A 25,723-nucleotide genomic window follows, 5' to 3' on the forward strand; every position below is an offset into this window, starting at 1 on the left:
AGCAGTTAGTGCAGTGCCTGGAGTGTGACAATTGCTGAGAAATGGTAACTATTATTATTTAGCCTTTTTAAAAATTCAGACAAAATTTAAAAGCTAAGAAATATAAATCACTCTTTAAAAAGTATGTACATTTACTTATGCAAATTAATATTTGTTTCCTCTGAAGGGTCCAGTAGTTGAACTATAGAGTGATAGCACATAACACAAATGTCAAGATCATCTAATTGAACTTGCTGATTTCATGCATGACAGCAGAATCCCAAATTGTTTTGGTGACTTGGCAGAGTAAAGATTTGGGGCACATTTTGTGGAACCTCATTGTCTTATAAAGCAGATGAGAAGATAAAATCAGTGGACAGATGGGGATAGGGCTTATAAAGGTTTGATTTCTGCCTCTGCATGTGCATATGTGTGTGAGTGTGTGTGTGTGTGTGAAAGAGAGCAGAGCACATGTGAGGGAGTACATGTGAGAGAGAGTGTGTGAGACAGTGGATATGAGTGTGAAGAGTGTGTGTGAGAGAGTGTGCATTTGAATGTGTGTGGAGCAACAGAGAGGCTGTTTGTGGGGGGAGGTGATTTCCTGGATTTGGAGGGTAAACATTTAATGCCTGCTAATTTCCACTACTTATTGGCTTCCAAGAAGAAAAGTCTAGGGCAGAAAGAATACATTCAATCCTGGTAATGAGAGCCCTTGCACCTAATCTCATGCCAGGACACAGTAAAAAGGGGGAAGAAGTAGCAGTTTTCTCACGAGAAGGTGGGTGCTTGGTGACAATGATTGGGTGTGACATCATCTATGTAGAGCGAGCCTTTTTTTCTTTGTGGTGCTTTGATGCTGTAGATCTTGAAGGCAGGAACTCTTACATGTAGATCTTGTATGAGTTCTTGCAGAGCCATAGGAATTAAATTCTTTTGATGATGATTACCTCTTCGCTGGAGTAAGTATTGCATAGGCCACTTTTCAAAAACATCCTTAAAAAGCCGCAGGAAAAATGTAGTTATGATTTTAAGAATACTTATAATTCCTTTTTTTTTTCTTCTTTTTAGGGCTGCACCCGTGACACATGAAAGTTCCAAGGCTAGGGGTTGAATCAGAGCTATAGCAGCCGACCTACACCAGAGCCACAGCAATGCAGGATCCCAGCTGTTTCTGTGACCTACACCATGGCTCATGGCAATGCCAAATCCTTAACTCACTGAGTGAGGCCAGGGATCATACCCACATCCCATGGCTACTAGTTGGATTCGTTTCCGAGGCGCCACAACAGGATCTCCCCCCAAAATACCTATAATTTCTAAATGTTAAATGATTTAGATTTAACTGCCAAAGGGTGAAGCACATGAATTAGTGGTTTACTAAGTACAGTTGACCCTTGAACATAGCAGGATTGAACTATGCAGGTTTACTTATACATGGATATATTTCAGTAGTAAATACCACAGTGCTACATGATCTATGGTTGGTAAAATCCTTGAATTTGCAGGGCAGACTATAAATTATACTCAGGGAGTTCCCACTGTGGCTCAGCAGGTTAAGGACCCAAAGTCTCTGTGAAGATGTGGGTTCCATCCCTGGCCTCACTCAGTAGGTTAGGAATCTGGTGTGGCAGTAAGCTGTAGCAAAGTTTGCAGAGGTGGCTCAGATCCAGTGTTGCAGTGGCTGTGGCATAGGCTGGTAGGTGCAGCTCTGATTCTACCCCTAGCCTGCTGTGGCTGCCAAAAAAGTAAATAAAATTAAAATTTAAAAATTAAATTATATTCGGATTAACTCCCATATCATTCAAGGGTCAAATGTACATCAACTTTGAAAACAATTAATTTGAAATCCATGTATAAGGAAAACAGATTCAGACTTAGCTGATTTGGATTCCTCTTCTCCTTCTTTGTGATTAAAGGACAGTGAGGTTATTAGTCATTGGGAGTAGTCATTTCTTCTAATTTTATGCTATTTTGAATTGCTGATGTAGCTTGATGAGGCTACTCTAGAGGGAAAGAATTTTTGGGGGGTTTTTTTGTTTGTTTTGGGTTTTTTTTTGTTGTTTTTTGGTTTGTTTGTGGGGGGTTTTTTTTGGTCTTTTTAGGGCCACACCCATGGCATATGGAAGTTCCCAGGCTGGGTGTCAAATCAGAGTTGTAGCTGCTAGCCTACACCACAGCCACAGCAACTCGGGCTCCAAGCTGCAACTACGGCCTACACCACAGCTCACGGCAACGCCAGATCCTTAACCCACTGAGCAAGGCCAGGGATCGAACCCACATCCTCGTGGATAGTAGTCGGGTTCATTACTGCTGAGCCACAACAGGAACTCCGAATTCATGTATTTTGACATTGACGTGATTAGTAAAAACAAAAGCAGTGAGATTTTTTTTTCTTGCGGATGTTTATTAGGTGAGGGTTGATGCTGGTAAGAAGGCAGTTCCCTCCCCTGATAAATGTAAAATTCATATACTTCAATATGATTTTCTTTCCTAGCTTGTTCGTTTTGGTTTAAGTAACCAGCTGGTGGTTGCTTTCAAAGAAGAAAACATTGTTGCTTTTAAACATTTGTTTTTGAGAGGCTATTCCGGCACAGATGAAGATGACTATAGTTGCAGTGTATTTACTCAAGAGGACACCTACGAGAGCATCTTTTTTGCTATTAATCAGGCAAGTATTTTGTTGTGAATTTCCTATACCTTAAGAACATATTGATGTCATCTCGTCTTAGCAAAAAAATTATACATATAACATATTCTTTTTTTTTTTTTCTGTCTTTTGTCTTTTGTCTTTTTGTCTTTTGTTGTTGTTGTTGTTGCTATTTCTTGGGCCGCTCCCGCGGCATATGGAGGTTCCCAGGCTAGGGGTTGAATCGGAGCTGTAGCCACCAGCCTACGCCAGAGCCACAGCAACGCAGGATCCGAGCCGCGTCTGCAACCTACACCACAGCTCATGGCAACGCCGGATTGTTAACCCACTGAGCAAGGGCAGGGACCGAACCCGCAACCTCATGGTTCCTAGTCGGATTCGTTAACCACTGCGCCACGACGGGAACTTCATATAACATATTCTGATTTAAATTTGTCATAGTCTGCCAAAAAATGTTTATTGCTATTTCTACAGCTACATTTCCATACAATAAATTTTGCCTATTTAAGGTTTTTCTTTAAGATTTATTTATTTTATATTGTCTTTTATTGGCTGTACCTGCGGCATATGGAAGTTCCCAGGCTAGGGGTGGAATCAGAGCTTCAGCTGCTGGCCTACACCACAGCCACAGCCACACTGGATCTGAGCCACATCTGTGACCTACACCACAGCTCATAGAAATGCCAGATCTTTAACCCACTGATTGAGATCAAGATCGAACCCATGTCCTCGCAGACACTACGTCAGGTTCTTAACCCAATGAGCCACAACAGGAACGCCTTCTTTAAGATTTATATTTGTATTTATCGGAGTTCCCATCGTGGCGAAGTGGAGACAAGTCCGACTAGGAACCATGAGGTTGTGGGTCGATCCCTGGCCTCACTCACTGGGTTAAGGATCCAGTGTTGCTGTGAGCTGTGGTGTGGGTTGCAGACATGGCTCCGATCCTGCGTTGCTGTGGCTGTGGTGTAGGCCGGCAGCTGTAACTCTGATTGGACCCCTAGCCTGGGAACCTCCATATGCCATGGGTGCGGCCCTAAAAAGTAATAAATAAATAAATAAATAAATAAATAAATAAATTTGTATTTATCCATTCCCACCAACTACTATTGGGAGATTACCCCAGATCAAAGAGCCAAATAGCTAAAAATAGACTTATAATCTCAGAAGTTTTGATGAATGAAACCAAATCTAAGATTCTAGGATCTCAATTTTAATACCTTATCTTTAATAACCCTGACTGAATCTCAAGGATATGGAATAGGATATGATATATTTGTATCTAAGCAGTATAGAGAAACTAGATTGGTAGGCTTGAAGAAACGTACTTAAGGGAAAGAAATTCTTTTCTTTTCTTTTTTTTTTTTTTTTTTTTTGTCTTTTTGCTATTTCTTTGGGGCCGCTCCCACGGCATATGGAGGTTCCCAGGCTAGGGGTTGAATCGGAGCTGTAGCCACCGGCCTACGCCAGAGCCACAGAAACGCGGGATCCGAGCCGCGTCTGCAACCCACACCACAGCTCACAGCCATGCCGGATTGTTAACCCACTGAGCAAGGCCAAGGTCTGAACCCGCAACCTCATGGTTCCTAGTCGGATTCGTTAACCACTGCGCCACGACGGGAACTCCCGGGAAAGAAATTCTTACTCATTCTTGTTTATTCATTCATTCATTCATTCCTTCAATAAACATTTGGCTACCTAGTATGTATCAGGTACTGTTCTAGACATCAGGGAAGTAGTATGGATAAAACAGACAAAACCTCTGTCCTTATAGAACTTAATTCTGGAGGGGAGAGCCAGTCAAATGAAAAGAAGTGAAATATGCAGTACTGAATGCTGACTCTGGAAACACCACAAAAAAAAACCATGTTGATAAGCAAAACCGAGCTCACTGCTAACAGTGGTAGGGGAGATGTTCCCCTTACCATTCAGCAGGGTGAAGAGCGCAAAGTCCAGGTTGAGATTTTTGAAGTCTGGTTTAAGGAAGGTCTTTCTGAATTTGTTGTTGTTGTTTTTAGGGCTGCACCCAAGGCATATGGACGTTCCCGGGCTCAGAGTCGAATCAGAGCTATAGCTGCTGGCCTACACCACAGCCACAGCAATGCAGAATACGAGCCGTGTCTGTGACCTACACTGGATCCTTAACTCACTGAGTGAGGCCAGGGATCGAACCTGCATTCTCATGGATACTGTTTGGATTCATTACCACTGAGCCAGGATGGAAACTCCAAGGCAGGTCTTTCAATGTGGGGGGAGCTTGATAAGAATTGGGTAAAGATCATCCCATAATAGTTTAGGATTTGTGGACATAGCAAAGTAAGTATTGGGGGGGGGGTGTTCAAAGAGTCTTGGGAGTTATTAGAATGAATCTTCAAACTGATCATCTGGGTAAATGAAGTTTTTGGATATTTCTGGAATAAACATACAAGTACAGTTGTTTGTAACTTTTATGTTCCTGGGCAAAAGTTTCCTGGAATAATAAAGTCATATTAATGAAGATAGGGGCCTGCAGAGCCCTGGTGGTGCAGATAGGCTGCTGGTAAAGTCAAGGTATGTAAGCAGTGGGTGTGGATGGCTTGGGTCCTCAGTGGTATGTTGGAAAATGATAACTGGAATAAAGCAAGGGAGGAGACTGGGAGTGCCTGGTGGTGCCTGTGCACTGGAGGCGGATGTTTGCCATTTTCACTGAGTGGTAAGAAAAGGCCTCACAGAAGTGGTCATATTTGAGTCAAGGCCTGAAGGAGTGAACCTGGAAGATAGACAACCTGGGCTTCTAGGCAGGGAGAACAGCAAGGGCCCCTGGCAGGAGAATGCCCAGGAGCTCCAGGAACTGCCAGGAGGACAGTGTGGCTCTCGGTGGGGCACGGGGGCGGGGGTGGGGGGAGCCAAGGAACAGCAGAGGGCTGTGAGGTCAGAGTTAGGCGGGACCTTGGCTTTGGCTCTGAGTAGGTGGGAGCTGCTGCCTGCATGTTTAGCTTTGTAAATTGTGAGTCAGGATGTTTCTGCTCAACCAGAGAAAATGACCTTGTGGTATTTTATGGTGGGGAGTTCTCTCGAGGGGTATGATACAAACAATAAAAAACAGCTAAAAGTATATTCCATATGCTGTAACTTCTGATGAAACTCTTTAAGCTCATAAGTGTTTTTAACTATTTTTCATAGTATCATCGTCTAGGGAACTTATCTCTGGGGACTCTTGGTTATGGAGAAAAAGAAGACAGCAGAATTGGCTTAAAAGTCTGCAAGCAACATTACAAGAAAGGGACCATGTTTCCTTCTAATGAGACACTGAATATTGACAGCGACGTTGAAATAGGTAATGCAGTGACCATTTGATTCATTGTATGACTTCACCATCTTCTGTGGTAAGAGGAAAAAAAACGCCCTCGGGCACTGGCAACCCATTGGAACAACTTTGCTTTTGTGACAGCTAACCCAGTTGACTGAGGCTTTTACATTTGCCTGCAAAGGGCTTTGGCTCAGGAAACTGCAGGTCTGCTGTGATAGGACCAGGAGCATTTGCCGATCTCTTTGGTGCAACTCAAGAAGGTTGGTTGTGGAGTTCCCATGGTGGCGCAGCAGAAACAGATCCGACTAGGAACCATGGGGTTGCGGGTTCAATCCCTGACCTCGATCCTTGGGTTAAGGATCCGGCATTGCCGTGAGCTGTGGTGTAGGCACAACTAGGAGCTGGCGTGGCTGTGGCATAGGCAGGCGGCTACAGCTCCCGATTTGACCCCTAGACCGGGAACCTCCTTATGCCGTGGATACGGCCCTAAAAAGACAAAAGAAAAAAAAAAAAGAAGAAGAAAAAAAGAAGGTTGGTTGTGGGGTAAACACAAACACACAGGTGTTTCCTGTCTGTTAAGTTTTGCCCTCCACGAGGGGGCGATTAGGGTTTTTGAAAAAAATGAAATCGTGCAGGTTAAAATGCTTGGTATTCTTGCTTTTATCATTTGTTAAATACATTAATACTCCTCAAAGGTGAATTGTGATTAGTAAATCTTCTCTGCTTAGAGATTTTTCGACAAAAAGTTAACATCTAATCAAGTAGAATTGTTTTGTGACATTCTGTTAAGAACTTAAAAGCATACTGCTCACAAATGCAAAGTATTTGACTTGAGGCTCTGGAGGTTTTGTCATCCATTCTGCAACCCTCTGGTGTACAATGACCATGCCTAAGGCACTCCCCGTTTTATGTACTAGGGTTGCAGAGATTAATCAGTCCTCCAGTAACTAGCAGGTCAGGAATAAGTGTCCTAATAACAGTAAATTTAGAGTGGTTTTATCAGAGAGAGAGCATCAGAGTTCATCTGATCATTTTTCCTATAACCCGATTTTAGGGTGCCTTGGTGAAACAATAGAGGAATCTCCCAGTAAAACAAAGGTTCTAATTCTGTTTCCACAGGCTCCCTGTGTATGAGTAAATGTGTCCCAACCTTTTGACTGTAAAGGAAACAGCCCATAAAGAAGTATTGTCAGGGCTCCCAGGTTGCTTCCAGATACCAATCTAGGTGTCAGTGGCTTGGTTCTGTGGCCAGCAGTCTTGAAATGTCCCTTGTCTTGCCCTGAAGGCTTTTCTATCCTGAGATCTGTTCGGTAGTCAGTCTGCAGGGGCTGCTCCAGTTTTCACCCTCTTTCTCCTGAGCTGTCTGCTTGCGCCCCTTTGTGGGAAGTTCCTGTAACTGTGATGGGAGAGCTGGGTACATGGAACTCACAGTTTGTCCAGCGATCCTTTGCTTCAAGTGAGCCTCTGGTCACTTGTCCTCCTAAAAATGTGAGACTTGGCTGGTCCCTGGTGGTTAGGACTCAGCGCTTTCACCATTTCAGCCCTGGATTCAATCACTGGTCTGGGAACTGAGATCTTACACCAAGCTGCCTCCTGCTGGGGCCAAGAAAAAAAGAGAGACTTCATTGGATGAATCATATGACTGCTTTCCAGTGATCCATAGGTTGTCTTCCTCAATTGATTTTTCTTGGAAAATCGATTAAAGAAATGTGGCCAAAGCTTGATGGGATAGATGTGCAGAAAGCAGGTCGATCCCTAACCATTGATTGGACAGTGGTGTCCTCAGTCACTTCCTTTCTATCATATGGGATATTTTTAACCAAATGGAGAGAAGTTGGTTATTAATTTGGCTTTATTTTAAGGGAGACTACTTATTAGATTAAAATATAACTCATCAAAGAAAAATTTTGGTGTATCTATTCTAAGGGAGCAAATATTCTTAAAATACATGATATTAGATTTTTTAAATTACCTAATGAATTTTATTACATTTATAGGTGTACAGCAATCATCACAACCAAATTTTGCAGCATTTCCATCCCAAACCCTCAGTGCATCCCCCCACCCCCCAACCTGTCTCATTTGGAAACCATAAGTTTTTCAAAGTCTGTAGCCAGTATCTGTTCTGCAAAGAAGTTCATTGTGTCCTTTTTTTAGATTCCACGTGTAAGTGAAAGCATTTGATGTTGGTGTCTCATTGTCTGACTGACTTCACTTAGCATGATAATTTCTAGGTCCATCCATGTTGCTGCAAATTCTGTTATTTCTTTCCTTTTAATGTCTGAGTAATAGTCCATTGTGTATACATACCACATCTTCTTGATCCACTCCTCTGTCAATGGACATTTAGATTGTTTCCATGTCTTTGCTATTGCATATAGTGCTGCAGTGAACATTGGAATACATGTGTCTTTTTTTTTTTTTTTTGTCCTTTTGCCATTCCTAAGGCTGCTTCTGCGGCATATGGAGGTGCCCAGGCTAGGGGTCGAATCGGAGCTGTTGCCGCTGGCCTACACCAGGGCCACAGCAATGCTGGATCTGAGCCGCATCTGCAACCAACGCCACAGCTCATGGCAATGCCAGATCTTTAACCCACTGAGCAAGGCCAGGGACTGAACCCACAATCTCATGGTTCCTAGTCAGATTCGTTAACCGCTGAGCCATGATGGATACTCCTACATGTGTCTTTTCGAGTCATGGTTTTCTCTGGATAGATGCCCAGGAGTGGGATTGCTGGATGAAATGGTAGTTGTATTTTTAGTTTTCTGAGGAATCTCCATACTGTTTCCTACAGCGGTTGCACCAATTTACATTCCCACCAACAGTGTAAGAGAGTTACTTTTTCTCCACACCCTCTCTAGAACTTACTGTTTGTAGACATTTTTTTTATTACTCAAATAAATTTATCACATCTCTAGTTGTATAATGATCATAACAATCTGATTTCACAGGATTTCTATCCCACAGCCCAAGCACATCCCCCCACCCTCCCCAATAGTCTCCTCAGGAGACCATAAATTTTTCAAGGTCTGTGAGTCAGCATCTATTCTGCAAAGAAGTTCAGTCTGTCCTTTTTTCAGATTCCACATGTCAGTGAAAGCATTTGATGTTGGTGTCTCATTGTATGGCTGACTTCACTTAGCATGATAGTTTCTAGGTCCATCCATGTTGCTAAAAATGCCAGTATTTCATTTTTTAATGGCTGAGTAATATTCCATTGTGTATATGTACCACACCTTCTTGATCCACTCCTCTGTTGATGGACATTTAGGTTGTTTTCATGTCTTGGCTATTGAAAAGAGTGCTGCAATGAACATCGAAGTACATGTGTCTTTGCGAGTCGTGGTTTTCTCTGGATAGATGCCCAGGAGTGGGATTGCTGGATCCAATGGTAGTTCTATGTTTAGTTTTCTGAGGAATCTCCATACTGCTTTCCACGGTGGTTGCACCAATTTACAATCCCACCAACAGTGTAATGGGGTTCCTTTTTCTCCACACCCTCTCCAGCGCTTATTGTTTGTAGACTTTTGGATGATGGCCATTCCCTCTGTCCCTGCCTCTAGACCCACAACAGTTTTGCATTCAGCTTCACTGGGTGGAAGGGGGGCTGTTATAAATCCTATTAAAAATTATCTTTACAACATTTAGATAGATATCATTCTAATATAGTGTTTCATTTTCTGTAACAGAGATTTTGAATTTCTTATGTTCTCCTTTCCACCTGTTCTTAGTGTGAATCCTTATAACCGTATCATCATTTTTCCTGTTGCTTTAAGAACATATTGAATCCAGCCTCCCTTGTCTCTGAGGGTTGTTATTGCATTTGCTGGAGTGGCCACTGTCAGGGCCTCCTGCAGCACCGGGGTTCACCTCTTTTAGTTTGAGAAGCCACATCCCTTCTCTCTGCACCCAGATTCCCATGGCTGAGCTCAGTTCCTCCCCACTCCACTCAGTTGTCTACTGGACAACCCCTCTCTGACTCTAACAGGGCTTTCAAACCTGATGTATGCAAAACACAACTTCTCAAACCTCCCCCTCCCCCCACACCAGCTGTTTCTTTCTTACTCTTTTCCGTTTCAGAAAATGATACCAATATTTTCACATCATGCTACAATATTCCCAACTGCTCAAACTCCAAACCTAAATAGGTTTCCTCCTTTCCATTGTCACCTCTGTGGTCCAAGCTGCTGCCACCCTGGCCTAGACTGGTCTCCATCCCTTGCCCTGCCTCTCAGCAACTAGAATGATATTTTTTTAAAATTGGGTTAATTGGGTCCTATCACTTCCTGGCTGAAAAACAATGAGTGGTTTCCCATTTGATTTAGAATAAAACCCACAAGTCTCTATAGGGGACTGGTCACCCACCTGCCTCTCCAAGACCCTCATACCCACCCCCACTTCCCTGTCCCTGAATCCTTGCTGTTTGTCAAACAAGTCAAGCTCTTCCTTGCCTGGGATTTAGTGTCCACTTCTGTCCCTGCCCGGATAACCCCCACACACACCTGCCCCCAGATCTCTGCTCATCTAGGTCTTTTTCCTCTCTCAGGTGTCAGTTCAAAAATCCTCAGCACCTCAGGGCCCCTCCCCACCAGTTCTCCAAAGGTAGGGCCAGCCCACTCCCACTCAGTCATGCCCCATCACTTCACTCTGTCTCTGAAACGCTGTGCACACGGTGAAAACGTCTTGTGTGTATTTTTCACTCGGTTTATCTCCCCTACTACAGTGATGAGCTCCATACAGACCTTGCCTGTCTCGTTCACTGCTCTCCCTTCGGTGCCTGGTACAGGGCCTGGCCCCTGAAAGCCTTCAGCATAGATTTATTGAGTAAGAGAGTGAATCAGAGATGAATGAGTCAGGTAGGGAACCTGGGTCTTTTGCGCTCCTGAAATAGGTGCTCAGAGGCTCAGCCTCACCGACTGTGCTGGCGAAGACCTCAGGCTCTGGAACTAAGCCCATGTGGATTTGAATTCTGATTGGCCACCAGCTAGCTGTGCGACCTTCTTGACCTCTCTGTGCTGTGGTGTGTCCATCTGTAAAATGGCAGCAAGGTCTGTTTCCCAAGGTTGCTTTGGGTGTTAAGCAGGATAATGCATTCAATGAGAGAATATATAATGTCCTGGGCACAGTGCCTGTATGTTTTGCTATTTTTATCATCCTCAGTCTTTTCCTCTAAAAAACAAGTTTCTTTCTTTTCTTTTTCTTTTTTTCTTTTTAGGGCCACATCTGTGGCAGATGGTTCCCAGGCTAGGGGTTGAAGCAGAGCCACAGCTGCCGGCCACAGCCACAGCCACGCCAAATCCGAACCGTGTCTGTGACTACACTACAGCTCGCAGCAATGCCAGATCCCCCACCCACTGAGCAAGGCAAGGGATCAAACCCACATCCTCATGGGTACTAGTTGGATTCGTTTCTGCTGCGCCACAATAGGAACTCCAAAAAACAAGTTTCTTTTGATTAACTGCCCACACTGTATGAACCAAGACCTAGTCAGGGAAAGCAACATCAAATTGTTTCTTGACACCAGTGGTCCATTTGCCAAACACAGGAGGTACTCCTCTGATACCTGCCTTTCTTAAATATTGTGGCTGCTGAACTGTGTCTATTCAGCTCCGTGTCCTTGTTTTTGGCTCCACATGCCTGGTTTTCATAAAGCGTAAGCGGGTCCTCCAAATTTTGAGTGTCCCATATGCTAGGCAGTATGTGTTTCACAGCACACAACAGCTGTGTCCTTGATCTTGAGGGCCTTATATAGCTGAGGGAATAAGCAGAGAGTCATATTGTGGGAGGGGACTCTCAGAGTCCCAGCGGTGGCCCCACTCAGCTTCTCAGGTACCCACTGAAAGTCGGGCACTGCAGCAGCCCTGACTCCCCATTTCCAAGGCAGCCTAGAGGGGCAGCCACAGCCCAGGCGAGAGTCAGCCTGGCTGGTCCACACCAGTTCTGCTGTCAGCGCTGGGTGACCTTGAAAGGTGATGACCACGAAAGGTGTTCACTCTCGCCAGACCTCATCCGTTTCCTGCTAAGGTGTTAGTCTACACAATAATGAGAGTAATTTTTATGTGAGGCTCTTGGAATCCTCCTTTTCTAGTTTACAGCTCATATGTTTTTATTTGAACATGACCTAAGTTCCTTTCCTTCCTCTTTATTATTTTTTTAATTTCGAAGACATATAAGACTAGAGGGAAAAGTCACCAAACAACACAATGATGTCCTTGTATCTCCTCCATCTGACTTTCCCAAGTGCCAACGTTTTACCACATTTGCTTTAGCATTCTTCCTCTATATAAAAATTTCTCCTGCAATATATGAGAATAAGGTGCTGAGACAAGGTCTCCACCTCTAAATGTGCATCTCGAGAACATCCACCAGTGTGCATCTCAAGAACAACCTCCTCAGAGCGCTGTGCAGTGCTCTACAGCGTGAGTTAACATGGATACAGCGCTGTAATCCACCAGGCCTGTCCTCAGTTCATCAATTGCCCTAAAGTTCTTCACAGCCAAAGCCATGCCCCACCCTTCCTGGTCCAGGATCACATGTTAAATTTAGTTGTCATGTATCATTAATCTCTTATAATCTGGAGCAAAGTAGTTCTTGGCTTTTTTTTTTTTTTTTTCAATGACCTTGACATTTTTCTTTCTTTTTTTTTTTTTTTTTTTTTTTTTGCTTTTTTAGGAGCTGCACCTGTGGTACATGGAAGTTCCCAGGCTAGGGGTAGAATCAGAGCTATAGATGCCAGCCACAGCCACATCCAAGCTGAGTCTGTGACCTACACCACAGCTCACGGCAACACTGGATCCTCAACCCAGTGAGAGGGGCCAGGGATCGCACCCACATCCTCACGGATACTAGTTGTGTTTGTCTCTGCAGAGCCACAGTAGATACTCCCAGACCTTGACATTTTTCAAGAATAGAATGCTCTTCACGTGGGTTTTTCTGCTTCTTCGGACTAGACTGAAGTTCTGCAGCTGGGGCAGGAATACCGCACAAATGGTTCATTATCTCAGGATGGGACGTGATGTCTCTGCATTTCATTCCTGGTGGTGTTCACTTTGATGACTCGGCTGGGGTGGTATCTGCCAGGCTCCCTGCTGTAAGGTTACTGCTCTTCCTGTTGTAATTAGTACCAATTCTTTGGGGGTTTCTTTGGAGCTTGGTGAGTTCCCTGCTTCTCATCACACTTCAGCCCACTGGTTTAGCATCTGATTCTTGCCTCAGCAGTCACTGTGGTTCTTTCATGACCCTAGATTGCATCCACCTAGGCCTCCAGGCACTCTCCAACAACCCTCAGGACTGGAAAAACTCATCATTCTTCAAACTAGAATTTTATCGGTAAGGCTTTTTTTTTTAATTTTTTTTAATTAAAGTATAGTTGATTTACAATGTTGCACCAATTTCTGCTGTACAGCAAAGTGACTCAGTCATATTCTTTTTTAATGTTATTTTCTATCATGGTCTATCCTAAGAGACAATATAGCTCCCTCTGCTGTGCAGTAGGACCTCATTGCTTATTCATTCTAAAATGTAATAGTTTGCATCTACTAACCCCTAACCCCCAGATCATCCCACTCCCTTCTCCTCCCCTTGTCAACCACAAGTCTGTTCTCTGTGTCTGTGTTTCAAGGGAAGAGGTAAAATTGTCACCATATGCAGATGACATGACACTTCTGTATAGAAAACCTTAGGGACTCCACACAAAAACTATTCAATCTGATAAACAAATTCAGCAAAGTAGCAGGATACAAGATTAACATTCAGAAACCAGTTTCAGTGTTCCCATTATGGCTCAGCCGATTACGAATCCAACTAGTATCCATGAAGCTGTGGGTTTGATCCTTGGCCTTGCTCGGAGGGTTAAGAATCTGGCATTTCCATGAGCTGTGGTATAGGTTGCAGATGTGACTTGGATTCTACATTGCTGTCGCTATGGTATAGGCTGGCAGCTGCAGCTCCCATTTGACCCTTAGCCTGGGAACTTCCATATGCCACAGGCATGGCCCTAAAAAGAAAAGAAAAAAATAAGTTGCATTTCTGTATATTAACAGTGAAATATTAGAAAAGGAATATTAAAAAATACCTTTTAAAATCAAACTAAAAAAGAGAAGTTTGTTTTTAATTGTCATTTCCCAAGAGTCAGGGGTGGGGAAAGGAGAATAAGATAGGGAGAAGGTGACAGAGGATACCTTGTAACATTTTTTATCAGGCTCTTACAGATTGAAATCTCCTTTCAACTCAAAGGCATCGACCTACAGACAATTTATTCCCGGGAGTTACCAGACTGCTACGTCTTTCAGAATATGGCAAGTGTCTCTTTTACTAAGCCACTTTTTATCATTTTTCTCGACTTCTTCTGAAGGTGCAGAGTAGAAAGCACATCAGCCTACAGATGTGTGTGACACAGAAGTGTTTCAAACAGTGGTTGGCTGTTCTGCTTTAGGATTTCTCTGACTCCGAATGTGGAGTTAGTAGAATGTCTTACCTTCACCTTTTGGACCATATTTTTTCATTAACAACAGGATGCTGTGAAGGATGAACGTGAGGAGGACCTTTTCTTCTGAATTCTTTTTGGATCAGCACATTGTTTGGATGCCATTAATATTTTAAGCAGAATTGATCTAGCAAGTCCTACTTTCTGTTGGGCTATAACCTCTTCCTACGTTTGTGTCTCCAGATTACCTTTGACAACAAAGCTCACAGTGGCAAAATCAAAATCTATTTTAACAGTGACGCTAACATTGAAGAATGTAAAGACTTGAATATATCTGGATCTAGTAAGTATGTTATTTGCTTGCCCATTGTGGGTTATGGATGGTTTTTAATACCATATTTTGGGATTGGAGGGTGTTTATCTGGATGATACTAAGAAGGGAGAGCTCCAGAAAACCACATTTTGAGCTCCACTTCTATCTGGTGTATCCCAAAGCTTTGCATTTTTGTTCAGTTGGGCAAATGTTAATTACAGACCTCCTGGGAGAGGTGGGTGTGGCCTGGTGGTTAGGAGCTGTTTCTGGAGCCAGACTGCCTAGGTTTGGGTTTGGGGGTCTGTTTCCTGTGCTTGTGATTTTGGACAAATTACTTAACCTCTCTATGTCTCAGTGTCTTTCTCTGCAAAGGAGGGTAATTATAGCACTTACCTTCCAGGAGGATGTTGAGCAGTAAATGGGTTTAATATGTAAAGCAGAGCACTAAGAACAAGAGTTGATGTGCAGCAGTTATAGGTGCTCTGGAAAAGAAAGAAAAGGCCTTCGTAAGGGGCACTCACAAGGTTATAAAGTCTCTAGCATGTCCTGCACGGGAGTAAGTGGTGGAGGTCCAGGAGGAATGAGGATCAAGGAAGTAAAGATTCATCCTGATGCGGGCAGAGTGAGATGTATATTCTAGCGACCCTTCTTGGAAGAGGTACGACTTGATCTGAGCCTGCAATAGAGGAGAGGGATGAAGGCCTTCAGGGCCCAGAAAGCAGCCTTTGCAAACCTATTGCTTTTCAGTTGTATAATATGTCTTAATGATTTTGAAGTTTTGGCTTTGTAGTTCCATTAGCTGACTCACCTGTGGTCAGAATGCACAGGTTTAGGGAATCCCCAGGTGGCTCAGAGGGTTGAGGATCTGGCATTGTCACTGCTGTGGCTCTGGTTACAGCAGTGGTGCAGGTTTGATCCCTGGCCCAGGAACTTCTGCATGCAACGGCCAAAACAAAAAGAATACACAGGTTTAAATATGGCAAAAGAATCTGAAAAGGGATGGATATATATGTATATGTGTAACTGAATCACTCTGCTGTTCACCTGAAATTAACACAACATGGTAAGTCATCTGTTCTCCAATAAAATTAAAACAAAAAACAGGAGTTCCCATTGTGGCTCAGTGGTTAACGAATCCGACTAGGAACCATGAGGTTCCAGGTTCGATCTCTGACCTCCCTCAGTGGGTTAAGGATCTGGCCTTGCTGTGAGCTGTGGTGTAGGTCACAGACTTGGCTCGGATCCCGAGTTGTTGTGGCTGTGGCTTTGGCCTGTAGCTACAGCTCCGATTAGACCCCTAGCCTGGGAACCTCCATATGCCACTGGTGCGGCCCTAGAAAAGACAAAAAAAAAAAAAAAAAGACAAAAAGACCAAAAAACAAAAAACAAAACAAAACAAAACACAGGTTTAGTTTCTGTTAAAAAGTGGTGACTCTTCCTCAGCAGACACATTCTCCCCAATGGGAACGCACAAATCAGATGCATATTTTCCAAGTCCACGAAGAGGCTGCAGCTATTTTGTGTGAACAGAGCTAACACTTGTTGTGTATGAAATGTGGTTTGGAATAGTCATTTGACCAAATAAGTCAGTCAAACAGGAGTGCCAGGAGTTCCCATTTGCGGAAACGAATCTGACTAGCATCCATGAGGATGCAGGTTTGATCCCTGGCCTTGCTCAGTTGGTCAGTTAAGGATCCCGTTTTGCTGTGAGCTGTGGTATAGGTCACAGATGCAGCTCAGATCTGGCCTTGCTGTGGCTGTTGGCCAGTAATTGCAGCTCCAATTCAACCCCTAGCCTGGGAACCTCCATATGCCACAGGTGTGGCCCTAAGGTTAAAAAAAAAAAAAAAAAATCAGGAAAACAGGATTGCCATAACGCCAGAACACCATCTCCTTCCTCCCCACCTTAGATGGAGCACTGCGGAGTTTTCCTGGTCTGTGTTCAGAAGAGAGGAGCTCTCGCTCCCTCCTGTGGCCAGTGAGGAGAAACACAGTCTCACTGCTAGAAACACCCGCATTTATACATGGTTCTCCCGGAGCTGTGCCCTAAGAAACCAGATTCTATCACTAGGAGAGCACAAATTTAAAATGACGTGACAAGTCTTAAAAAGCTGAAGTTTGGGAACCAGCTTGGGAAACAGAATTTTTTTTTCTTCTGCATAGGAAGCTGTCCAGTGGATTGATTGGCCTGGCTTTGGGGGAGTGAGACAAAGTCAGGGGTGACATCTGGTGGGTCCTTGAGTTATTTGCAAAGCGTTCTGAGGTTCATTCACATCCATGCTCCTGCCTTGAGGGTCTCTCTCCTTCTTGTCATTGCCTATGTTATCGCAAGATGAAATGTGAGGGACTGTCCATTTTCACATATAAACTTCAAGTTTCAACTTTGTGACTTCTAATACCCATCTCCAGTGTGCCACTCACCCTCACTTTAACTTGACTTTATAAATGTGGCCATGTGGACATAGAAGCTGGAGGAGGTAGGTACTGATGGACAGGACCCCCAACTGGCGGGTGGTATAAACCGAGGTCCCAGGGAAAGGGAGTTTCATAAGTGTGGGAAGCCCTGGTCAGGGTCCCACAGCTGGCAGTGGTGGTGTATGGGAGACTCCTTGGGGCCCTGGAAGGACTGGGTCACATAGGATCTCCCTGACCAGGTTACCAGAGACACCTCTCTAGACTAGTTTTACAAACCCAGTTGGGAAATGTTTCTGTAGGAATAACATAGTTTCAATAGAATAAAAAAGCAATGATGGGAGTTCCCACGGTGGCTCAGTGGTAATGAACCCGACTAGTATCCATGAGAATGTGGGTTCAATCCCCGGCCTCGCTCAGTAGGTCGAGGATCCAGCGTTGCTGTGAGCTGTGGTGTAGGCCGGTAGCTATATCTCTGATTCCACCCATAGCCTGGGAACCTCCATATGCTGTGATACTTCCGGTGCAGCCCTAAAAAGCAAAAAAAGAAAAAAGGAAAGAAAGAAAGAAAGCAATGATGACATTTATAAAATAATCTTTTTTTTCTTTTTTTCCTGGCTGCATCAGAAGCATGTGAAAGTTCCTGAGCCAGGGATGCAGGGATGGAATTCACGCCATAGCAGGCACCCAAGATGCTGTGCCGACAAAGCCAGATTCTTAACCCACTGCCCCACAAGAGAAATCCCTATAAATACTTTTTTTTCCCTTTTTAGGGCTGTACCTAAAGCATATGGAAGTTCCCAGGACTTCCCAGGAAGTTCCCCAGTTGGGAACGGAAGCTGCAATTACAGGTCTACTCCACAGCCATGGCAACACCAGATCCAAGCTAGATCTGCCATCTGCGCTGCAGCTTGCAGCTACACCGGATCCTTAACCCATTGAATGAGGCCAAGGACTGAACTGGCATCCTCATGGATACTAGTCAAGTTCTTAACCTACTGAGCCACAATAGGAGCTCCTAAAATACACTCTATAGCATGTCAAGCTATTCTGCTCAAAAAATCAAATTAAAACAGAATATAATACTGGTTTCACTATCAGGAGGGATGGTTTATGTCTCTAGTTCTGGAACTCTGTTTTCTCATCTGTCAATAAGGTTCAATTCAAGCAGTTTTAAGAGATTTTGTTCTAGTAATAAGTCAGATAGAAAGATACTCGTTGTTATTCTTGCATTTTTAAGGATCCCTCACCTCTTCCCAAGAACAGCCCCTGTTCCCTCTGCCTCATCCCATGGGTCCCCCCCCCAAAAAAAAAAGTCTTGGGTTCTGGTCAAGTTATGGCAAGGATAAATAATTTGCTTGGTGAATCACATTTACTAGCTGGCCATGCTTGTAACCCATGGATGAGCTGCCCTCAACCTCTTGTCCAGACTCACTCACACCGTTGTTGTTTCTAAATCTGTGGACACACTCGCCCCCTTCTCTCAAATGCCTTCTCCGCAGAGGTGTCGCTGTAGAGCACCCCAACCTCAGACTCTCCTGAAGCTTGCCTGTCCCCAGCTGCACTTCTCTCTCCCCTGGCCTTCCTCCATCTGGTTTCTGAGAGCATCTCTTCTCCTGGTTCCCAAACATTGCCCTCTGCCCCCATCCTTCCTTGTCTGCATTTCTCCCTGTTGTCTTTCTTGAGTGGCTCAGTCCACACCTGTGGTTTCTTCTGCCATTGTCACGAATGTCCCAGCTGAGCTCAGCTGACCCAAGACAGAAAAGGAGTCATTCTGGGTCTGTCCTTCCTCACTCCCTAGGTCCCATTAATGGCCAGGTTGAATCGCTCTTCTTCATCTCTCGCTACTTCGTGCCTTATCCTTCTGAGCCTTCTCTGACCTCACTCAAACCTGGATTGTTCAGTGGTCTTCTTATGTTCTGCTGGGGTCTCTGCCTTTAGCTGTAAGCATCCTGAAGCTAAGCGTGGGCACCATAGTGTTGAACAAAACACATCTGGTCCCTGCCTCCCAGAGCCGATCATGTACCAGGGGAGGTGGACATTGAATGATATAATAACTGCTCTTAGTGTTTGGTGTTATTATTTGCATGGGGCTCTTCCAAGTACTTTTGTATATGAACTTATTTTAATCCTCACAACGGCCCTAGGATGTAGGTTTATTTTTTCTCTTATTCTACCCATATTTTGGATCAGGAAACTGAGGCAACCTCCCCAAGGCTCCACAGCCTCTGAATGCAGAGCCAAGATTCAGACCCAGGTCTCAGGCGCCAGAGACCATGTCCTTTCCCATTTTACACTGTCTCTGTGCTCCTTGCTGTGCTGTCTTTGAAGAGGCAGCTGCAAGTTCAGTGACCAGCAAGCAAAATGGAGCCATGGGTGTGTATACTTGTAGGCAGTCCTGCGATGGGGTATTTGGGGGGTGGGGGTGCAGGTAATAGAAATGGGAATGTAGGCAATTCTGTTCTGGGGAGAAAGATACTCAATCTGAAACCCAAGGCTGAAAAAGAACAATACAAACATGTGATGGGGGGTGCTGTTCCAGGCAGAGGGATCAGCATGTACAGTGCAAAGTCCCTGAGAGAGAGAGAGGAGAGAGAGAGAGAGTTGTTCCGGTAGAGAAGGTGGGGGTGGGGAGAGAGCAGCAGGTAGCAGGTGACAAGACCTTGGGAGTGGGCAGGGGGCTGGGCAGGGGGAGAGCCACGGTTGGGACAACACCCTGAAGCCTGAGAGAAGATAAGATTACAGTTTCATCTTCCTCCAGTACCTTTCCTGTGCTACTGTGTTCCAAGACAAAAATCTGATTACTCCTGTCCTGACTTTCATTCTGTGAGGTGATTTTTCCCACATGCAGAAAAAGTTTGTTGAATTGGAGCTCTTTGCTGGGAAAGGACATAGCAAGGTTCAGTGAAAACGAGATTCTGGGTCGTGGGATTTTAAAGTGATTGTTCCCTCCTTAATGGCTAACTTGCTGTTTGTGGTTTTATGCAAAAGAACTCAAGAGTTTATCAGTCGTTTTGCCTCTTTTGAAAGGAGCCCAAGGGGTCCACCTTCTATTGAATTCTATTCTATCGTAAACATTTAGAGCACACCCATTAAGAATTTGTATGTTTCTAAATGTATAACTCTTTAACATCGGGGCTTGATTACCTTGTTTGTGAACTTTTGAATGAATGCAATGTGGTTTGTTTCTGATGTCAAAGCATTTACTATTTGAACTTATTTTCCAGCTGCCATCTTGTCTGGAAATTATTCCCAAGTAAGGCGTGTTTGACATTTGAATTCTGCTTTTGTTTCTTAGTTCAGAGAAATATTCAGTATGTCCTGGTGTTTGATGCATTTGTCATTGTGATTTGCTTGGCATCGCTCATTCTGTGCACAAGATCCATTGTTCTTGCTCTAAGGTTACGAAAGGTAAGTGTGTATTGGAATTTTCCCCCTCCCCTCCCAACCTCTGCCTATCATTTGTCTAAACGGTAGGGCCCTGACTTTGGGTCATCCTGCCCTTTCTGGGACCCTGACTAAATTAGATTCCCTTGAGTGACTGCCCCCCTAAAAGGCATTCATCAACCCGAGGAGCAGAGAGTGAGTCAAAGCTCATGGCACGTCAGGTGGAGCCGGACAATTATCCCGCTTAAAATTGAGCTGGTTAGCACAGATACACAGCGGTGAACTCTCAAGCTTTTGAATGTTTCTACAATAAACGAGACCCTTTTCATTCAAGAGTGACCTTAAGAACAGAGGAATACCCTGTGTGGGTTTCACCTTTTGTCTGCAAATCAGAGATCATTTTGACAAGGAGGCGAATGGAGTTATAAGGAAGCATAAAATACTTTCTTCTAGGGAGTTCCTCTCGTGGCTCAGTGGTAAGGAACCTGAGTAGTATCCATGAGGAGGTGGGTTCGATCCCTGGCCTTGCTGAGTGGGTTAAGGATCCAGCATTGCTGTGAGCTGTGGTGTAGGCCAGCAGCTGCTGCTCTGATGTGACCCCCTAGCTCGGTGTGCTGTGGGTGCAGGCCTAAAAAGATTAAAAAAAAAAAGAAGAAGAAGAAAAAAACGTTTTCTTCTATTATTTAAATTAGTTTTAAACGTCTCACCCAAGTTTCTTTTTACCTTTTTTAGCCTCAAGGCTCTTGTGAATACACACCCCAGCTCCCCACAGTCTTATTCTGGTGTCTGGCATCATGGAAACACTGACTGGGATTGGGGGGGTGGAGAAGCGGGGTAGAAAGTGCCGTTTGGGGAGCAAGAGAAGAGTCCACATCATGTTTTTCCAGTCCTTGACCTTTGTTGGTTTATTTTGTTGATGGTCCACTTCCCTTACCCGCACCCATTCACCACACCCGTGGATACTCTGAATCCAAGGCCAGAGTCCGGTTTCTGCCATCATCAGGGGTGGCGGGGACCTTGGAAGCCCACACTCTGGAATGGGGCTGCCTGGACTGGAACCCCAGCTTGCATCCTGCCCCCCAACTCCCAGGTGCCTCCCCTGGGAGGTAGGGCCCGTGGTACTTCACAGGGCTGTTTGGTTGAAAGAGCTGAGAATATGTAAAGTGTATGAAATACGCTCCGTGTTAGCTGTTTCAACAGGAGTCTGCAGGAGTCCGCACAGCACGCAGCGTCCCATGGGCTTAGTTAGGGCCTATGCTCGCCCCCCGCTGGTGTCGATGGTGGGGAAAAGCGGGGGACAGAATCTCTTCCCTCCCAGTGAGGAAAAGGCAGTGCCACCTCGTTGCACCTGTGAGAGCACTAGTCTGAGCTTTTCTTCTTCCAGAGGGCAGTGTGTTTTCTAAGAAATGCTTTTTAAAATATTTGCCACAGAGATTCCTAAATTTCTTCCTGGAGAAGTACAAGCGACACGTGTGTAACACTGACCAGTGGGAGTTCGTCAATGGATGGTACGTCCTGGTGATTATCAGCGACCTGATGACTATAGTTGGATCCATATTAAAAATGGAAATTAAAGTCAAGGTGAGGGGCAGCCCATTGAAAATCTGTTGTTCTTCCAGGAGTTCCCGTCGTGGTTCAGTGGTTGACGAATCCGACTAGAAACCATGAGGTTGAGGGTTCGATCCCTGGCCTCGCTCAGTGGGTTAAGGATCCGGCTTTGCCATCAGCTGTGGTGTAGGTCACAGACAGGCCGCAAATTGGCACTGCTGTGGCTGTGGTGCAGCCCAGCAGCGGTAGCTCTGATTCAACCCGTAGCCTGGAATTTTACGTGTGCCGCAGGAGTGACCCTAAAAAGCAGGAAAAAAAAAAAAATCTTTTGTTCTCCCTCTTTTTTGGATGGCCTCACCTACCAGATGATATACAGTGATTCTCACATTTCCTCTTTTCTCACACCCATAAAATTGAAGCCTCCTCTTACTTGGTTTCTCATGAAGTGAAAATGAGGAAGCAGATGTTTCATGGAAAATGATATTCCTAGGAAAACACTCCAGGAAACTTGGCAACATCTTCAGAATAGAAACCAAAGTTTGAGAGGATGGGTTGTTTGGGCTTTATTTATTCATTTATGTATTTTATGGCTGCATTCAAGACATAAGGAAGTTGCCAGAACAAGGATGGAATCCGAGCCACAGCTGTGACCTGTGCCACAGCTGTGGCAATGCCAGATTCTTTATCCCACTCAACTGGGCCAGGGATCAAACTGGTGCCTCTGCAGAGACCTGAGCTGCTGCAGTTAGATTCCTAATGCACTGCACCACAGCGGGAACTCATATATATATATATATATATATATATATATATATTTTTTTTAAGCTGCAAAAGCATCAGCTGACTCATGAACCAATCATGTCCAGAGCCAGGTCCCCCCATCCGTGATGATGGTGGCTTTGATGGGTGGAAGTGAGGGCAGGAACATTTGAGTGACTGCTAGATGCCTGACACCTTGGGTAACTTAGCTGATTTAATCTCACAACTAAGTCTTTTTTTTTTTTTTTTTTTTATTTCATTGGAGTAAAGTAGACTTACCATGTTGTGTTAGTTTCAGGTGTACAGCCAAATGAATCAGTTATGCTTATACATATATCCATTCTTTTTCAGATTCTTTTCTCATGTAGGTGATTACATAATATTGAGTAGATTTCACCATGCTATAGAGTAGGTCCTTGTCACTTACCTATTTTATGTATAGTAGTGGGTATATGTTAATCCCACCCCCTAAATTTATCCCTCCCTGAAACATTTCCCCTTTGGTAACCCTAAGTTTTAAGTCTTGACTGCTCCCCTCCGTGCTGTGCCATCAGTGAGCAAGTCTAACCAGCATTTCCTCCTGGCCATTAACGGACCTCCCTGCTCCCTCTTCTGACTGCTCTGGCTCCCAGGCCATCTTCCTTGTCTGGCCTGCACCGCAATAGCAGTCTTCTTATAGATTGTCCTGCTTTTGGCCTTACACCCTTCAGAGCTATCCACACAGCTGTCAGAATGATTATTCTAGAAGGATCTGCCCTACTGTGATGATCATTTCTGTCTCAGGGGACACCCTCTTGGGGATGAAGTGGCTTTTCTCCAGCATGGCCTCCAGGGTCCTTGTCACCTAGCTTTGCCTCCCTGTCCCTCCCTAGAGCTCCCTGACCCATCAGTGCTGCTCCCTCGGGCCTCCCTGCAGGCCCTGAGCCCTCTTGTTCAGCCTCTGTCCATTCCCTCGTAGTGCTCTCCCAGCCTGTCCCCTGGGCCCAGCACCAATCAGGGGTCATGCCGTGGACAGTCCTATGGGACAAGCTGGGCCATGTCTCTCACAGCACGCAGCATATTGAATGAGAATTGCACTTGTGTGTGTGTCTCCTTGGTTGGACCTGGAAAGTCCTTGAGGGCAGGAACTGTTAGCAAATCATGTGGTAGTTTTCTTTCAAAAGTAGCTGAAAGGGGAGTTTCCGTCATGGCTCAGTGGAAAATAATCCAACTAGTATCCTTGAGGTTGCAGGTTTGATCCCTGGCCTCACTCAGTGGGTTGGGGATTTGGCGTTGCCTTGAGCGTTGTATAGATCGCAGATGTGGCTCGGATCCCACATTGCTGTGGCTGTGGTATAGACCAGCAGCTGTGGCTCTGATTCGACCACTAGCCTGGGAACTTCCATATGCCGCAGGTGCAGGCCCTTTAAAAAATAAAAATAAAAAAAAAGATAGCTGGGAGGTATTGTTTGATATTGAACAAACCCCTTCGTGTGTGTCCTTTAATGCCTAGGTCAGTGGTAAATGCAAAAATTCCATTCAGCCAATTGAAATACTAAAAGGAAATGAGAAACACATTTGGAATTGTATTATTATTTCCTTTTTCAATTTAGGAACTCTTAAAATCACTGTAGAGAGGCCGTCAGCCCATTCTTCTCCAGTCAGTTTAAAGTGAAGTTCATAAGCTGAGGAGAGAAAAGTATTTTACCCATATGTCTGTTTTTTCATTCTCTAGAATCTCACAAATTATGATCTGTGCAGCATTTTGCTTGGAACGTCCACGCTCCTTGTCTGGGTTGGCGTCATCCGATACTTGGGTTACTTCCAAGCATATAACGTAAGGCTGCGGTTCCTGGGTGGCACCCCTGGGATTGAGGTCCATTTCTTTGGGTTTAAGTAGCGACCTTTTAATTGCTCCAATTCTGCTGATTTTTTTTTTTCAGGTGCTGATTTTAACCATGCAAGCCTCGCTGCCGAAAGTTCTTCGCTTCTGCGCATGTGCTGGGATGATCTATCTGGGTTACACCTTCTGCGGCTGGATTGTCTTAGGACCCTATCACAACAAGGTAGGTAGCCTGCTTCTTCCTTCTCCACACAAGGCACTTGACACCCTTAGAAGCGGGTTTCCATCAGTGCCCTTCATCCCACTTTTCGCCAGCAAGTACCCTTGACATCAGTCAGCATGTGTCTTTGCACCAGTTTCCTTTCTCTTTCCCTTTTCCGGATATTGAAGTGACTTCAGGATATTGAAACAATAACTGCAAGAAACTTGAGAGCACATTTCACCGTTGTCTGGGCCTGGCTAAAGGGGGTCACATATGAACCCAGCCAGTCATCAAATAAGAAGTGTTTGGACATGAGATCACTACAATAAAGATGAAATTAAATGAGGAAAAGTATACAAAATCTTTCTAAATCATAAAGTATTAGGGTTTTCATCCACATTAATTGAGGAGAATGGAGGAGGATAAAGACTGCCCAGAATGACCATATTTGGTTTATGATTAAAATGATAACACATCTAGGCTTGGCATGTGGTTTTGATCACAGTGTCATCTTAGCCTAATTAAAGATCAGTATCTGAATTCTAAACCATTACTGGGCTTCAATCAGTATCAGCATCTCAGGGACATCAAAGTTATGTTCAGATGTTCTTGTTTTAAAATGACAAATTTGTTTTATAGATATTGCAGGAAATGAAATTAGGTAGGCCTTGTTTTCAAACCAGAACCAGTAAAAGCAATGACTGCATCTTATAGTTTTCATTCCATGGGCCTCAGGCAGTTGGAACAACGGAAACAATGAAAATAAAAATAATAGCAGCTAACACTTGATGTTCTGCCAAGCATTTCTGTCTTCTCTCTCATTTAATCTCCTCAACAGCCCAGGGTACTATTGTCTTGGCTTAGCTGCTCTGCAAGAAAGAAAGTAAAACTGTAAAGGATTGCACTGATGCTGGTATAAGAGCTCAGGCTTAATTTTTTA

At 44.4% G+C, this 25,723-nt stretch overlaps 1 protein-coding gene across 7 annotated transcripts in view; it reads left to right on the top strand.

Annotated features, from left to right (window-relative positions):
* Positions 1 to 25,723, top strand: part of MCOLN2 (mucolipin 2) — a 64,055-nt gene that overhangs the window by 24,942 nt on the left and 13,390 nt on the right. For 5 of the 7 annotated variants that reach the window (XR_002345107.1, XR_002345108.1, XM_003127906.4 and 2 more), the window contains exons 3-11: positions 2,474 to 2,647; positions 5,789 to 5,942; positions 13,160 to 13,244; positions 14,116 to 14,212; positions 14,584 to 14,683; positions 20,364 to 20,476; positions 21,884 to 22,033; positions 24,474 to 24,575; positions 24,682 to 24,804. Coding sequence is in view for 4 of the 7 variants with exons in the window: in XM_003127906.4 (XP_003127954.1) it covers positions 2,474 to 2,647; positions 5,789 to 5,942; positions 13,160 to 13,244; positions 14,116 to 14,212; positions 14,584 to 14,683; positions 20,364 to 20,476; positions 21,884 to 22,033; positions 24,474 to 24,575; positions 24,682 to 24,804 (1,098 nt within the window). In the remaining 3 variants the exon portion in view is untranslated. The remainder of the gene's footprint in view (positions 1 to 2,473; positions 2,648 to 5,788; positions 5,943 to 13,159; positions 13,245 to 14,115; positions 14,213 to 14,583; positions 14,684 to 20,363; positions 20,477 to 21,883; positions 22,034 to 24,473; positions 24,576 to 24,681; positions 24,805 to 25,723) is intronic. The other 2 variants (XR_002345109.1, XM_013988836.2) reach the window with 1 other exon arrangement.

The sequence above is a fragment of the Sus scrofa genome, chromosome 6 (assembly GCF_000003025.6).
Source record: "Sus scrofa isolate TJ Tabasco breed Duroc chromosome 6, Sscrofa11.1, whole genome shotgun sequence".
Classification (NCBI taxonomy): domain Eukaryota; kingdom Metazoa; phylum Chordata; class Mammalia; order Artiodactyla; family Suidae; genus Sus; species Sus scrofa.